Source organism: Capra hircus, chromosome 10 (genome assembly GCF_001704415.2).
Source record: "Capra hircus breed San Clemente chromosome 10, ASM170441v1, whole genome shotgun sequence".
Lineage (NCBI taxonomy): Eukaryota > Metazoa > Chordata > Mammalia > Artiodactyla > Bovidae > Capra > Capra hircus.
This window is the reverse complement of record NC_030817.1, coordinates 49446304-49464164: the sequence shown is the minus strand read 5'-3', so window position 1 is coordinate 49464164 and position 17861 is coordinate 49446304. Positions and strand designations below refer to the sequence as shown.

The 17861-nt window shown below is 33.9% G+C and overlaps 1 protein-coding gene across 8 annotated transcripts in view; it reads left to right on the top strand.

Moving 5' to 3' along the window:
- The window catches only part of ZNF280D (zinc finger protein 280D), a 128045-nt gene that overhangs the window by 72668 nt on the left and 37516 nt on the right, over window positions 1–17861 (top strand). For all 8 annotated transcript variants that reach the window (XM_018054249.1, XM_018054251.1, XM_018054253.1 and 5 more), the window contains 4 exons: window positions 4639–4773; window positions 6607–6914; window positions 7445–7585; window positions 14176–14238. In XM_018054249.1, coding sequence (XP_017909738.1) covers window positions 4639–4773; window positions 6607–6914; window positions 7445–7585; window positions 14176–14238 — 647 coding nt within the window. The remainder of the gene's footprint in view (window positions 1–4638; window positions 4774–6606; window positions 6915–7444; window positions 7586–14175; window positions 14239–17861) is intronic.

Below are 17861 nucleotides of genomic sequence, written 5' to 3'. Positions count from 1 at the left end.
CACTCAGTATGCCAGCAAATTTGAAAAAGGCAGCAGTGGCTACAGGACTGGAAAAGGTCAGTTTTCATTCCAATCCCAAAGAAAGGCAATGCCAGAGAATGCTCAAACTGCCACACAATTGTACTCCTCTCACACGCTAGTAAAGTAATGCTCAAAATTCCCCAATTAAAATAAATTTATATATAAAAAAAAAATTCTCCAAACCAGGCTTCAGCAATACATGAACCATGAACTTCCAGATGTTCAAGCTGGTTTTTGAAAAGGTAGAAGAACCAGAGATCAAATTGCCAACATCTGTTGGATCATCGAAAAGGCAAGAGAGTTCCAGAAAAACATCTATTTCTCCTTTATTGACTATGACAAAGCCTTTGACTTGTGTGGATCACCACAAACTGGGGAAAATTCTGAAAGAGATGGGACTACCAGACCACCTGACCTGTGTCTTGAGAAATCTGTATGCAGGTCAGGAAGCAACAGTGAGAATTGGACATGGAACAACAGACTGGTTCCAAATAAGAAAAGGAGTACGTCAAGGTATATATTGTCACCCTGTTTATTTAACTTCTATGCAGAGTACATCATGAGAAATGCTGGGCTGAATGAAACACAAGCTGGAATCAAGATTGCCAGGAAAAATTATCAGTAACCTCAGATATGCAGATGCCACCACCCTTACGGCAGAAAGCAAAGAAGAACTAAAGAGCCTCTTGATGAAAGTGAAAGAGGAGAGTGTAAAAGTTGGCTTAAAGCTCAACATTTAGAAAAGGAAGATCCTGGCATCTGTTCTCATCACTTCATGGCAAACAGATGGGGAAACAGTGGAAATAGTGGCAGACTTCATTTTTGGGGGGCTCCAAAATCACTGCAAATGGTGACTGCAGCCATGAAATTAAAAGACGCTCCTTGGAAGAAAAGTTATGACCAAACTAGACAGCATGTTTAAAAGCAGAAACATTACTTTGCCAATAAAGGTCCATCTGCTGCTGCTGCTGCTGCTAAGTCGTCCATCTAGTCAAGGCTATTGTTTTTCCGATAGTCATGTATGGATATGAGAGTTGGACTATGAAGAGAGTTGAGCACCAAAGAATTGATGCTTTTGAACTGTGGTGTTGGAGAAGACCCGAGAGTCCCTTGGACTGCAAGGAGATCCAACCAATCCATCCTAAAGGAAATCAGTCCCGAATATTCATTGGAAGGACTGATGTTGAAGCTGAAACTCCCAATAATTTGGCCACCAGATGTGAAGAGCTAACCCATTTGAAAAGAGCTTGATTCTGGGAAAGATTGAAGGCAGAAGGAGAAGGGGACAACAGAGGATGAGATGGTTGGATGGCATCACTGACTCAGTGGACATGAGTTTGAGTATGCTCCTGGAGTTGGTGATGGACAGGTAGGTCTGGTGTGCTGTAGTCCACGGAGTCTCAAAGAGTTGGACACGACTTAGTGACTGAACTGAACTGAACTTTGCTGTGACTGGGATGCTACCTATCTTTGAGAAGTTCTGGCAGGATCTCTCTATTTTGTGTTTCCCCAGCAGTGTTCCATCAGATGTTCATAGATGTCCCCATCCAATTGCTACTGGTAAATAAATTTGGTGAAGCACAGATTTACAAAATTATATCGTTATTTTTTAAAATAGGACTCCTCAGAAATTTTAATATGCTAATGGACATTGTATATCTCTAAACAAGGATATAGTTTGTATTCCCCAGATTTATTTGGCCATTGAACCCTTTATTTGCACAGTATTTATTAACATTTTTTGAAGAACAGAATTTGAGAAATGCTATTGTTGGCACTCTATATTTCATCTTTGGCCTTTAATTTTGAAAGGGAGAATGAAATATAAAACAGTTTTATTTCATTATGGGGCTTTTAATATCATTTTCCTTTATGTTTTATTAAGCTCCAGAGTGAGATTAATATTAAGGATAGGGAAGAAGAGTAATTATAAAAGAGGTATGTGGGCTGACCATGTGAACTGTGTGATTTGTAATCAGTTTTTCTACCCTACGTTTTATGTCATCACTTGCCATGAGTGTACAGTTCTCCTTTTTTGTTTATTTTGAGAGCCTTGGAATTAGACAGCCAGAAGTTAGGAGGGTGAAAATCTATTAATAAGAAGGATCATCAGGCATCCTTCAAGATATTTATAATTTGTGTGATTATTTACGAAAGATTGGGAAATTATAGCTGAGCAATTAGTCCAATATGAAATAATGAGAATTGTTGACTCTGTGGCTAATTTTATTGTTTTAGATGACTTTGGTTGTAACTTCTGTTTAAGACAAAGTATTATTACGTCTTGGGTGATTTTAGAGCTAACAATCCAGTTTTTATGACTTTTAAGAAATAATGAAAGTGATTTTGTATGTGTTAATATGTTCATTAGATCTTTAATGAAAACAGTTAAAGTATTCAGTTAACATCTATGCAGTCATTTACCTTCTACCAGTAACAGGTACTTTACATGTATTATCTTATTGAGTTCTCACCCTCAGTTGTGGCTAGAGCAGAGTGGTAAAGTAATAAGAGGGAAAGTAGTAGGAAATAAGGTTGTAGCAATAGAATGCAGGCCAATTCATTATAGAACCTTATAAATCAGAATCAGGACTTTGGAAAACTGTCAACATTTTTAGCAGGTGAACGATCTGCCATGTTTTAAGATCATTGACTGCTGGGAGGAGAATAGACCGTAGGGAAGAAAGAACATGAAAGGGAGAACAAAGGAGGTTATTATTAGTCAAGATGGGTGTTTCGGATAAGTATGGTAGTGGTGGTTGGAGGTAATAAGTGGAAATACTATGACAGTTTTTGAAGGTAGAGCTGACAGGTTTTACTAATGGGTTGGATATGGGGTGTGAGAGAGAGTGACCAAGTTTTTTGTCCTAAGCAGCTGCAAGAATGAAATTTTCATCTAAGATTGAGGAGTAGATGTATTTTGGGGGGCAGGAAGGGAGTGAAGAAATCTGGAATTCTGTTTTGTGCATGTTGGTTTAAAATGCATACAAGTAGTGATGTCAAGTGGACTTTCCAGGTGCCACTAGTGGTAAAGAACCTGGCTGCCAGTGCAGGAGAGATGTGAGACCTGGGTTCGATCGCTTTGTTGAGATCCTCTCTACATGACATGGCAACCCACTCCAGTATTCTTGCCTGGAGAATCCCCATGGACAGAGAAGCCTACAGTCCATGGGGTCACAAAGAGTCAGATGTAACTGAAGCAACTTAGCACACACCCACACACAGTGATGTCGAGTAGGCAGTTGGATACAAGATATTTAAAGCCATGAAATGAAGAGATAACCTAAGGAGTGATTATAGATAGAGAAAAGATTTCTGAGTACTGAATTCTGGAGAACTTTTTTCTGTCATTGTAACTTGGTATCTGTTTCTTGCCCAAGTTTTCTCTTTCTCTTCCTCCTCTTTCAGTGTATATGAGTGAATTAAAATTGCCCGTATCTCCAATATAATCTAATGTATCACATTTCTAAAATAGTCTTAATTTGTACCTAAAATAGTAATGCAAACACATTTATATATTGCTTTGAACTTTGTAAAGAATTTTATGAAATATCTGATGTGTGCCAGTACTGTGCTAGGTCTTCTCAATGTATTATCTGTTTGAATTTTGTAGATGATTGATTGTGTAAATGGAAGTAGTGATGTATCTGGCAGATCATAACTTAAGAGAAACCATTCTTCTGGGTTTATATGTTGCTTCAGTTTATATGTATATACACACACATATATACTTTTTAAATTAATGAGAGCATAAAGGTAAAGATTGTAATTGATATTGTGTAGTAGAAAGAACATTGGATCAGGTGTCTGGCCTTGTCACTGAATAGCTATGGGGAAGGGATTTAGATTTTTCTTGGGTCCTGTTTCCTATCTGTGGAAAAATAATAGGATTAAGTTTGAGGAGGTATTCAGTCAAGGGGTCTCAATCAGTAAGTAGATTGGGAATAGTTGTTTTGATTTATGCCTCTATATCCACACTATTCAGTGCTGTAGCCTCTAGCCATATGTAGCTGTTTAAACTTAAATTATTTAAAATTTGGTTGCTCAGTTGCACTTGGCACATTTCAAGTGCTCAATAACCACATATGTCTAGTTGCTACTGTTTTGAACAGTGCAGCTCAATTACGTTTCATCATTGAAGAAAGTTTTATTAGACAGCACTGCTTTATACAACCATTGTTCTAACAGGTTTCTTTGAAATATGTAGTTAGATATTTGAACTTAATTTTTCCATCTTGCCAATGAACTGGAAATAGCAAAAATTGAAAATAATTAATTCTTTTATGGGATAAAAATACATGTAGCTCATTTTCACAGTATCGTGTGTCTAAGTACTTTAAAATTATAACCAGAAGAGCTTTCATAGCACTATTAAGAAATTTTCATTAGAATCTATCGATGGCACCTTTCATGTTCAATTTCTGTATAGAAACAAGTGTTTTTGAAAACTAAATGCTAATAATTAAAAAAAAGTAACATTTTGCTATTATTTGTGATAGGAGATGTAAAATACTAGTTTTAAAATCATTTAGTATCATTAAAATTAAAGTGGCTTCAGGATGCAGGATTTGTGGTTGTAGAAACTATTTTTCTCCCCTCTTTTTGGTTCCTAAACAGAAAAAGGGAATACATCGTTGTACAAAATGCAGACTGCAATTTTTAACATGCAAAGAGAAAATGGATCACAAGACTCAGCATCATCGGACGTTTATAAAACCTAAACAACTAGAAGGATTGCCTCCTGGAACAAAAGTGAGTTCAAATATGTTGTATTTTAACATTTTGTATGATAATAGACATTAACTCCTGCCTGGTTTTATTTGTTGTATATAATACTTTAAAAATGATTTGTGATTTAATTAAGACTTTAATTTTAAATTTCACTGTTCCTATGTTTAGGGGGAAAACGCCTAACCATTGCTTTTTGGTCAATAGTGTTTGCAAGTCTAGAGTGGTATTCCTTTGTAAAAAGTGTAACTAGATTAACTATTCTGGAGGCAGTGGCTTATATCAGTGTTACATAGGCTATTTTTGAGCTATTCCTGTTGGCAGTGTATTTGTTATTTTTATCTGTTGAACTGTAAGATGCTTGAGGTTAGGAATCATGTTTTTTTTTATCTTTGTATCCTCAGCATCTGGTATAGTGCCTGTTGAATGCTGTAGGTTCTCAGGTGTTTATTGAAGGTATTACTGAGTCTACTCTTAGAGACGCAAGTTCTGTTGCTGGATAGCATTATGTTTTAAGTGAACCAACACATGTCTGACTGCATACTGATGATTGTAATTTACTTTTCCCTTTTTGCCTTATATACCTCTGTTTTCTCTGACTTCTTTATATACAGTCAGCTCTTGAATATTTGCTCCAGTGGAGGGAAACAGAGGCATGGATAATCCAAAGTGAAATAATCCCCAAAACATTTATATTTGGCTTTGGGTACTTACCTTTGAATGTGGGTATGTCTGTTATTTGAATTAACTATAACAATATAAAGCCATGCTCTGAAGACCTAGAGCAAGAGAAGCTATCCAGCATCCTTCCCTGCAGTCCATTCATTCCATGCTGGGACTAGACATGCAAAGCACTAATGTAAGCAGTGCAGTCCTCTCTCATATTTTCCCTTAATAATAATAATAATAATAATAATAATAATGATACTAAATGTTTTATAGCACCTTAGCATTAGGCTTTTGGTATACTTTTTCATATATTCTGTTATTTAATCCATGCAGTAATCCAGTGAAGTAGACAAGGCAGATATTGTCCCTTATAGATAAAGAAGCTTAGAGAGGGTAAGTAACTTAATCAAGGTCACATGGCTAGGAAGAAATAGTCTTAGCTTTAACCTCAAGTCTTTCATTCCTATTCCAGTGCCTTTGTATGATGCCAAAGCACATATTTTTCATTATATTTCCTCATAAGCTGTTTCTCAAATACATCCGGTATGTATAGTCAAATGGTTAGTGTTGGTAGGCAGTTGTGTTTTCCATTGTCTACCAGCAAATATAATTTCCGAATACCTAATGATAAGTCTTGTATTAGCTCCCTTTAAGGAAATTCTCAGTATTATTAAACTCTCCATACCATGTAATGAATTTATATAACCCCTCTCATAATCTTTGTAAACATATATCCTGCCCAATGAGCCCCTGAAAAGAAGAAATCATGTTTAGTGTAGATTTGCTTGTTTTACAGTTGTTGAAGGGTGATGCAGTCATTGCTAGGTTTTGAGATTTAAGTTTTGACCTTTGTGCTTGTGAATTTCTAAAGTTAAATCAGAGCATAGAAATAGCTAGGGAATGTACTCTTTTAATATTCATATAATTTGCTTTAACTGCTAATTATCCATTAATAACTTAACATATAACTGATATCAGTACAAAAATGTAAGATTACAAGTGAGTAAATATCAAGTTTAATTTCATTTAATTGGTATGAACATTTAAAATAAATGAAAGACTTATCCAGTTATAGTTTATACTTGCCCTTTCCAAATACTTGATGTTTAACTTTTTGTTATGCAGTGATATTTTAACAGTAAGGTAATGATTAACTTTCTAAAGCAGATATTATCTTCATTTTTGCAGGTTACTATTCGAGCTTCGGTTGGACCTCTTCAATCAGGATCTTCAACCACACCTTCCATTAGTGCAAGCACTTCTACCCTGCAGCTCTCACCTCCAAGGACTAAAAATATAACTGCTAAAAGTCCCACAAAATCCAACACAGCTAAACCTAATATAACTAAATCCATTGCAAGTAAACCTAATGCAAGTAAGCCTAATGGAAATAAACCTAAATACAAATCAAAAATATCTAATCTGCAAAAGAAACAAAGCACATTGGCTAGTAGCAATAAAAAAAGTAAAGTCAATACAGCATTGAGGAATTTAAGGTAAACTTTTATTCTTAATACCCAATACTAATTTATCTTAATTAGTAACTGAACATGAACATGATAAAAGTTTTATTTAATATAAATTTACCCTATTACACAACTCTCTTGTACATTTATACGCTGTCACTTAATGCCAACAAATAATAAAAAATGTTTTTATAACTATTGAACAGTACTTGAATTACTATTTTTTATATTATAAAAAATTATAGTATTTTTTACTATATAAAAATATAATATTTTTAATGTTCATTCAACATAAAACACTGGGATTTTGTGTTGTGCTTATATCTTGTGATCTTTGAATGGTTAATTTAATCCCTTTTATTCTAGTAAGAAACACTAGCTGATATTAAATTGTTTATACACTTATTCTAGCTGTTATTCTATAGCAGATTTTTCAAATTATTAATCCCTGTTTGAAGTTGTAAAGACCTTAACATTAATTAACAGACTGTTAATAAGGCTCTCCTTTATTATTTTTGTTTTAAAATATATTTTTATCATTTTCTTTGTATCTCTATAAGGTATCGTCGGGGAGTTCACAAGTGCATTGAGTGTTATTCTGAAATAAAAGATTTTGCAAACCACTTTCCTACATATGTCCACTGTAGTTTTTGCAGATACAACACTAGCTGTAGCAAATCCTATGTGAATCATATGATGAGGTAAGATGAGTTAAACATCTATAATTGCCAATTAAAATTACAGTGTAGCAAGTTTGTTCTTGAAAACAGTTGCCCTAGTATAAGTCAGTTTTGCTCTTTGAGAAACAATTAGAGAACTTCTAAGATGATTCTTGGTACTATTTTTCAACATAGTAATTCATAAAATTCCTGGAAACTTGAATTGTAAGAACAGTTAGACTAATGAAATTAAGATAGATTTGTTAGGGAATATAGTTTTCCTATAGGAATTTTTTATCCTATAGAACTTTCAAATGCAGTTACTTCCAAAGACGGAAAAGTAATGTCACATGGTAAAGAATAAAGAGTTGGACACAACTGAGTGACTAACAGTTTCACTTTTCACTTCCTCATGAAGCATACATGTAATCTCACGAGTGTTGTTTTCTTCAAAGCAGTCACTTTGTGATTCCAGGATTTTCAGTGATCTTAGATATTTTATTGGATCTTGTTTCTCTTTCTGTCTCTGTTTTTCTTTATAATCCATTCTGTCTGTCTGTCCATCCATCCATCAGACCATCCATCCTTGCATTCATTCAGTGAGATGAGAGACTATTTCATTACTGCCACTGTTGGAATTATTTTTCATTAATTCATTCAGTTTAGATAACTTGAGTATTTATTCCATGCAGAGAAAACTTTCACAGCCTGTGTTATCTTCATTGGTATCATATTAGTTGAGGTATCCTTCAGGATGGATTTTTATTTTTTAAAAAATAGTCAAAAATTGTTCCAATATAAACCAGTTAGGTTGATTATTCACAGTGAAGTTTTGCTTTATTTATTTATTTTTTTTGTCCCCAAAAGTTAGATTTAGAGTATAACTAACAAAAGTGATTTTTATACACATCACAATATGACCTTTGTGTTACTTTCAGGTCATAATCAACTGCTCCTTTAAAAGGCCTCTTCCATGTTTCTTGGTGGCTTTAGCCCCTCTCTCACAGTTTTTTAACTCCCTTGATAACTAGCCTGACTCCATGGTCCCTGACTTCTTTCTTCATTGCCAGTGTTTTATATCAACTTTAAAGTTGTTGTGCTCCCTTTCTTACCACCATACTATTTTAATCTTATATATGGTTCATTTCTTTTGAATTCCCATTTCCCCATGATTTTCTGGGCTTTGAAGTCCTTTTTCTGGACCAGTAGCACTCATCTAACTTTATAGTCATCCTTACCCTCAGGGTCGTCTGTTTTGACAGTTGCTTTGTTTTTGTTCTGGAATCTTTTACACATTTAGTCTTGCTTACCTGGCTTAAAGGCCAAAGACTTGAACATCATCTTCTACTGAACTTTATGCTCAATTCTAAACTACCAAATAGTGCTTGATTCAGATCAACTCTGTCTTTAACTTGAATTAGGACCTGTCTTTTTATTTTTAAAAATAAGAAGTATACTCTTTTATTCTTATCTGTAGTATCTTCAGTTCAGTTCAGTTGCTCAGTCGTGTCTGACTCCTTGCGACCCCATGAATTGCAGCACGCCAGGCCTCCCTGTCTATCACCAACTCCCGGAGTTCACTCAAACTCATGTTCATCGAGTCAGTGATGCCATCCAGCCATCTCATCCCCTGTCGTCCCCTTCTCCTCCTGCCCTCAATCTCTCCCAGCATCAGAGTCTTTTCCAATGAGTCAACTCTTCGCATCAGGTGGCCAAAGTATTGGAGTTTCAGCTTTAGCATCAGTCCTTCCAAAGAACACCCAGGGCTGATCTCCTTTAGAATGGACTGGTTGGATCTCCTTGCAGCAAGGTAGTATCTTATTAATGCTTTATTTTAAATTCTCTTAGTTGTCACCCTGGCCTACTGTAATTACTCAGTTGGAGTCCATCCTTTTAATTAATCCTTTCAGTCTCAAGTATTTTTCCTGTTGCCTTCATCCAAGCATTGATCTCAGAAATCACACATGTTCCACTTCGCAGTTAACCCTGCCCCTTATCTCCTCTAGTTCTTTCACAGCTTCTTGCAGTTAATTTACAACTTCATCTCTTATCTGTCAGGTTCCTTTTGCTTGCAAATGATTTCAAGTATTTTTTTAAGATGAGGGATATTCGTCTGTACTGCTTACCTTCCTTAATTCTTGACTTATTACCATGAACATTTGTAAAAAGTATTTGTTACTAGCATTTTCATGATTCATTTCTTCACCTTTTGAGTATCATCTTCACCTAACACTGCCCCTTTAAAGATTATCTGTCAAGTACTTACCTCTGTATTCATTTTTTTCACTGTTATCACTCTATGAGTTCTTTAGAGTCATTGTTGTCACTCACTTTTGAAACTATTCTCTTCAGCTTCTGCTTAATTATTAACACTATTTTTCTTCTTCCTTTTTGCCTACTCCTGTTTCATTGCCTTTTCTTCCTTCATCTCTTCTTGCCTCTTTACATTTCCTTTCTTGGTAACGTAATCACTGTCACTTTTACCTTTCAACTTTAAATCTTCCAGTTTCAGTCCTTATTTTTCCTAAGATGTAACTCTATATTTCTAATTATTTTTATTGTTTTTTTTTTTAACTTTGACTCATTAGCATCTAGAAAGAACATAAATAAACCAAGCATTCTCATCTTTCCAGAATTGACATGACTGCTGTCCAGACACTCTCTCAGGGCATCATTTGCGTGGATGTGGAATACAGCTGGAAAAAAAAATGCACTGTTCCAAGTTTCTTAAACTTGTGTAGTTCTCTTGATCTGCCACTGTGCATCACGGCTTCCTGAGATACCACCTTCTGCTTTCTACCTCTCTGCCTCCCACCTGCTGCAGTGGACTGCACCTATAATCCATTTCCTCTAAACCAGGCCCTGGCATCCTTTGTTGAGAATATTTCTGTGTGGAAAGTCTTTTGTTCTTTGGCCAATACTTTGCTGCCCCAGTGCAGCTTTAATTCTGCATTTAGTTTGTAGGGGATCAAGTCAGAAAATATTTTATGTTTTCTTAGGCCAAGAGTCATTCTATTCCTCCCTCTCCCATTTATCATAGGCTTCTTGTTTGTCTTATAAAACCTCCAAATGCATTCTATTCCAAAACATTCCCAATTAGCCTATCTCCCTTTATTATGTTTAGTTGTGTAATACCACTGTTATCTCCTTAAGAAGTAGCTCTTTATGTTTACCATGTCACCTAGCACATTACAGACAGCAAGTGAGAGTCGGTGTAATTACAAAAAAGGCTCTAATAAACTCTCAAGAGTATATTAAAAAAATCTTACACAGTTGAAACATCTTTGAAATAAGACTCTTACAAAGAAGAGCATCATTAAACTTTAATTTTCAATGATTTTTTTGAAGTAGCATTATTTAGGTTTGATTGTTTATTGCACCTTATTTGCTAATAGCTTTTAGGTGGCAGTAGAAGTCATTTGAAAAAAATGAATTGCTGTGTGATACTGCTATTCTTCAACATTATGTATAAGAAAGAAGGCTTTTTCTCTACATGTAATAGAATTAAGGTCACAGACAAGTACTTAATATTTTTTTCTGGCAGAGTTTACTTAGTATTTACTAAGAAGTATGGTAAACTGGTGGTGAAAAATATGACAAATCTGGATTTGAAAACAGAACTCACCATTTATTACATGTGTCACTTTGGGCAAGTTATTTAACTGATTCCCATTTTTCTTTTCTTGAAGAAAACGTTATTATCATTATTGGGGAAAGGTACTTAAAATGTTTAATAAAATCATTTGCACTTAGGAGATATTCAAGTAATTATAGGTATTATTTCTACATTGGCATTACTAGGTATTGTAGATAAAGCTCTTGCCTTTAATTTTTACAATTTAGTAGGAGAGATATATTTACCTAGCTTAATGTGATAAATAAATGACTGTGTGAGCCCAGAGAAGGTAAGGATGAAGTCTTTAAACAAGAAATAAGAAAGTATTATATAAGTGACATTTCACTTACTATTTGAAGGATGATTTAAAAATTTTCCAAGGAAAAAGAAAGCTGGTATAACAATTTGTTCCTATACAGTAAATAAGATTACTGAATTAATTTTTATAAGCTATGCTTTAGTTCATTATATATTTTTTATAGATTTATTTATTGGCATGAAATAATAGTCATTAGAAGAACAGATAGATTATTGTGATTACTTCATAAATGGTCTCCTGTCCACAATCCACCACTTGGCCCCTTTTCCATTTTTTCCTTTCTTTTGTTACTAACATCTGGTCAGGTCATTTTTTGGCCTGAAATCCTTCACCTACCTAATATTAATAGGATGAAGTTCAGATTTTCTGGAGAATATGAGACCTTTTAATATCTAATTCCTAACTACTTTTCCAGTGCTTTCAACTCTTATTTGCTTTTCCTGGAGTAAGTCAGTATAGAGACCTTCCTAACTGAAATATAATCCTGACTGTTAGCTGACTTCTCCATTTACCTTCAGCTTTCCCTCATGCAACCACAAAACTATATGTATCGCTGTTGATGTTTATCTTATGGTAATTATATATTTATGCATATGTACTCACTTGTTGAGCTGATATTTATTAGGCATTTCTTCTGAGACAGCTGCTTTTTGACTACCTTCCCCTGCTAACCCTGGAACATGAATTCTAAGGCAGACAACCTGCCTTTCTTATTGTATCATTAACTTCTAGTCCAATGTTTTAAATAGTAGGCATACTGTCAGTATTGTTGGATATTTAGGAAACTGATCCCTTTTGTATTTCTTTGGAAGTAAAGTTTTTACTTATACCAAATCAAGATTGTTAAGAAAAGATGGACAAAGGGAGTTTTTTTCCCCATCTAGTCTTATTGAGGTTTAATTTATATACAAGAAAATTCACCTATTTTTAGAGAACAGCTTAATGAGTTTTGATAATTATATAAATATAAACAGGTGGTGAATTTTCAAAACCTAGATTTAAATGTTATATTTTACTGTATTATAATAAAAATCTTAACTTTTTTTCCCCTTTCTTAGATTATTTACATATTGTTATTAACTTCACGCAGGTCTAGAAGAAAGGTAGTTTTTTCCCCTCTATATTTATGAGCTACAGATTCATTTTTCCATTCCTATAATACACAAAACTAGAAGAATGGAATTTATGTAATAAATATAGAGAGTATAATTCATTTTTATAGATTGGGAACTTAAAACTGAATTCAGACAATGAAAATTTTTAAAGTACCAACATTTTAATAAGGTGTAAGTTAGAAATGGAAGCCATCAAAATACCCTAAAATGTAATTTTTTCCTCTCCTCTTACCAGATAAAGAAAGCAATCTGTTTGAGGAGAAGGAAGAAAGAGCTTTTAAAAGTTACTTTAAAATCTCATTTTAAAATTTAATTTACTTGGTTCACCTTCTCTGGTAATCAGATAAAATCTTGGACACTCCTCTGAGAAAATAGCAGTTGTATGAACACTTTTTTGCGTATAATTTCAGTGTTTCCCAGCCTCCTTGATGATCTCTTCCTAAAAAATTATTCAATTATTTTTGTCATATTACATTGAATTTATAAATTCTATGGTAGTAATTATCCCCCGATTGAGGAAATGACTTAGAAATCTTCTGAGGATGTTTTCTAGGGATTAAAACTGTCAGAGTATTTCTTTTCCAATACATACATGCTCTGCTTGTGATGATTATTTCTATCTGAGACTGAGAATTGACCTGGCGTGTTGGCTACTTTAGATCTATCATTATTGCAAGCTCCTGCTTTTCAAATTTCAGCTTGCATAAGAATTACTGAAAAAGCTTGTTAAAACAGCTTCCTGGACCTCGCTGCCAGAGATTAATTCAGTAGGTGTGTGTGGGGCATAGACTTTGCATTTCTAAATAAGCTCCTAGATGATATTGATGTTATTAGTCTATGACTACATTTTTATATGTGCTAAGTGGTACTGTGCTAAGCTAATCCTGGTTTTCTAGTATAGAAAGACTTTCCTTATCAGATTTAAAAGAGTATATATAAAAGAAAGCTGTTACTATTGGCTGCAAAGCTTGGTTAGGGGTTTTCTATTCTGTGCTTAGAGGGGGCATCGTTTTAGCTCAAAAGTTCTGTTTAATTTGTTTTAAGTCTACTGGTAATTGCAAAGAGCTCTCTAAATGCTTGATTTTACAAATGGTAAACAGTGGCCTTGTAAGTACTATTACTTCTAAGATCATTTGGATTCTTCTCCCCTTCCTCAAACATGGATTCTTCTCCTCTTCCTCCCCTTCCTCTCCCCTCCCCCTTAACACAAACATGTTAAGTTAGACGAAGATTTTTCTAAATGATTATTATTGGCAATTGTTCATGTTATGGGCAAAAATGTTATCAGCAAGAATTTTAAATTGTTTTCAACTCTTTTAACAGTTCAAAAAAAGAATTTCATGTGACTTTTTTCTTATACTCGAGTATGTGAAAGTGTGGTACTGATCAAATGAGAATATGCTTAGTAAAATACATTTCACTGGAAAATAGATAAATTTATGTTAAAATACTGAATTAAACAGGATTATTTATATCATGATATTTTATTCAAAACTAGAAATTTAAGTATAGACTTGATGTATAGCTATAAATTAATGACTTACCATATAGTAAAATTAATAAAATCTATTTTGTCTCTTAGCTTTCATAGTAATCGTCCAAGTAAAAGGTTTTGTATCTTTAAGAAGTATTCAGAAGATCTCAGGTAACTAGTTTATCTTTTAAATATTTTTCTATTGAAAAATTATATGACTTAAATCTGCTATATATAGCATTTTTATCAAGATACAGTTCATATATCATGCAATCCATGTATTTAAGTTGTACAATTAATAGTTTTTGGTATATTCACAGGGTTGTGCAGTCACCACAGTTAATTTTAGTACATTTTTGTCATTTGAGGAAGACACTCTGTACCCATTAGTGGTTATGTTTATTTCCTTCCAACTCCTTTTATCCTTAAGCAACTGCTAATCTATTTTCTGTCTATATAGATTTGCCTATTCTGGACATTTCATGTAAATGGAATGATAAAATATATGATCCTTTGTGTCTTCCATTTAGCAGGTTTTCAAGAGTTACCCATATTGTTGTGTATGTCAGTACTTCTTTTTCTTATTGCTGAATAATATTCTATTGTATGTATATTATAGTTTGTTTATCCATTTAGGTTATTTTAACTTTGAAGCCATTATAAATACTGATGTTATGAACATTTGTGTATTTATTTTTGTCTGGACATGTCTTTTCATTTTTCTTTAGTATGTAAGATTAAAATTGCTGGGTTATATGGTAACTCTGTGTCAAACTTTTAAGAAACTACTAGACTGTTTTACAAAGTACCTGATTAGTCTATATTCTGTCACTAAATTTGTTTCAGTGGTGACCAGTGGTGTCAAAATGAAGCTTTCATGTATTTGCATCATAAAATGAGAACAAAAAGTAGGGCTTTCCAATATTATTTGAATAGTGAAAAGAGGCCTAAAATATGCCGTAAAGTGATATTTTTTTAGTTTTGAAGTAAATTTCTTAAGCCACTGAAGTTCTTGAAATTAGTACATAGTCATTTTAAATTTTACTTTTTCAGATTAAGGAAAGTGTGCTACTTGCTTACTGTGCAGAAAGAACTGTTGGTGAATATTTCTAAACACATTGGTTTTACCACAAGCTTAATTCAGAATCCACTGAGCACCATGTTTTTCATATTCTTCTGCATTGTTTATAACCCACTGCTCTTTATTATTTTGTCTTTATTGCCAGTGCTACTTGAAATATCAGTATCTTTGCTGTACCAAGCTAATATATACAGATATGGTTAACCAGTACTTGTTTTGATATGTTGGGTTAGTGGAAAATATGGAAGAGAGGATGATATTATGTCTCAGAGCCTTTGTACTTAAACTATTCTCTGAGACTAGTTTGCTCTTTCCCAGACTTCTGTATGATTAGCTCCTTTATCACTTTTGGGTCTTCTGTTGTATCCTCTCTCCTATGCTTTATTTACCCTAGTGTCTTTTATCTCCCCTTTATGGATCATTTTTTTCTGGATTATCTTTCATCATCTCATACACTGTATACTTGTTTTCTGTGTCCGCTCGCTAGAATGTGTGTGGTTTGATTTTTATTTATGTAAGGCATTGATAGTAATTAGGCATTTGGTAGATATTTGTTGAATAAATTAATGTATATATTTAGAATGACTTATATTTGGCAGTAGGTCCCATTGATTATTTTGGAACAGTGGTTCACAGGGAGAGGAAAATTTGATTGTTTTAAAAAATATATTAGTACCAATTTTAAAACATTTACTAACTTCAAGGCAATAGATTAAGTCATATTAGGTGTTGCCTATATTGAAATTCTTATAAGAATGAAGAGTTTTATTACATTCAGAAGAGGTTTTGTTTGATTTTTGCCTCACTATTGTGAAGCTCCATTGTGTGTTTGGTTTTTAAAAAATGACTTACATGATTTTAAAGCTCTGGGATGTTTTTCTCTCAACTTGAATAGTTCTCAGGTTGAAAATTTGTCAATTTCTGTGAATGGAACATATAAACTTATAACTACATAGAACAATAATTTTTGTAATTATTCTTTTATTGGAATGGAATATTCATTTTTTAGATATTTACTACATATTAGGTCTGTAATATAGCAGACTCTGTAAAGGTAGTAATAATGAGGAAGTCTTAGAACCAGCCTTCAGAGAAGGTGCATTTTATTGGGTGGGAGATAAGAGGTGAATGTAAATAACCAGAATAAATCAAGAGGGAATTTAATAAGTGCACTGAGGGTTACTTTTTTCAAAGAGGAGTGAGATTACTTTACTTGGAATGATTTACATAGGTGTTAATTTACTTGGTTTTCAAGGATGAGTATTATTTATACTGATAGAAGAGTTTGATAAAGTTCATTTAAGCTGAACAGACTAAATTTTATTAGTTTCATTTGTACTTCAGTTACCTTTAAACAATTTAATGTCATTTATATGTTAAATCTTATTTGATTTTCTTTTAAATAGTTCTTCAGATGCTTGATCCATAAGCTCCCAAGTGCTTAACTCTAACCAACATAATAAACATAGTGGTTTTCTAAGTTCTCTGAAACATTCACATATTTTTGCAGGCTTAATAATATTTTAAACTAAAATTAAAATGTTTAAGCACATTTTAAATTAAAGTCTTAATTTTACATACTATAATATGAAATTATGTTTAAATACTTCAAATAGCAAATGCTACACAGTTTGATTCAATAACTGTAAAAATATTGCTGAATTCAACAAAAAGTATTGATGACTATGGGAATTGTTTCCTAACCTCTTTGAAAATTTATAATCACTACATATTTCATTTAAGAACTACGTTACCCAGTGAAGTTTTGTTAAAGGAACCAGTAGTTTAGGTTCAAGCAAGTAGGCCAGTTGACATTACTGGGATGCTAAAGAACTCAGACTTCGGACTGAAGTAGTGACTTAGCCCTTCAGTTAATTAAGTGTTATGTGAAAATCATACCAACCTTGGTTGCTTGTGGTGAGAATAAACTAAATAATGTATGGCAAAATCTTTAACACGTAGTATGCGATGATGAGTGGTTCAGTGATAAAGAACCAGCCTGCCAAGCAGGAGGCATGGATTCAATCTCTGGGTCAGAAAGATACCCTGGAGAAGAAAATGACAACCCACTCCAGTATTCTTGATGGGGAAATTCCATGGACAAAGAAGTTTGGTGGACTGTAGTCCATGGGGTCACAAAGAGTCAGACATGACTTAGCAACCAAACAGCAACAGCATGCAATGGTAGCATCTATAACATGATATATTTTTAGAACCTTCTCATTTCTAATTTTTCCCTCTCCTAGATAAATACTAGGTAAATGTTCCACTAGAGACAGACTGTATTTTTCAGTCATCATTATATTCACAATACAATATACTAGTAGTATGCTGCTACTGCTGCTGCTAAGTCACATCAGTTGTGTCCGACTCTGTGCGACCCCATAGATGGCAGCCCACCAGGCTCCCCCTGTCCCTAGGATTCTCCAGACAAGAACGCTGGAGTGGGTTGCCATTTCCTTCTCCAATGCATGAAAGTGAAAAGTGAAAGTGAAGTCTCTCAATTGTGTCCAGCTCTTAGTGACCCCATGGACTGCAGCCTTCCAGGCTCCTCCATCCATGGGATTTTCCAGGCAAGAGTAGTGGAGTAGGTTGCCATTGCCTTCTCCAAAATGCAGCCTTAGTAAATATGTATTGACTTGTATATGTGTTGTACATTTATGTATACTATACTTTTGTTTTGAAGATGGGCATAGGCTTCCCTGGTGTTTTA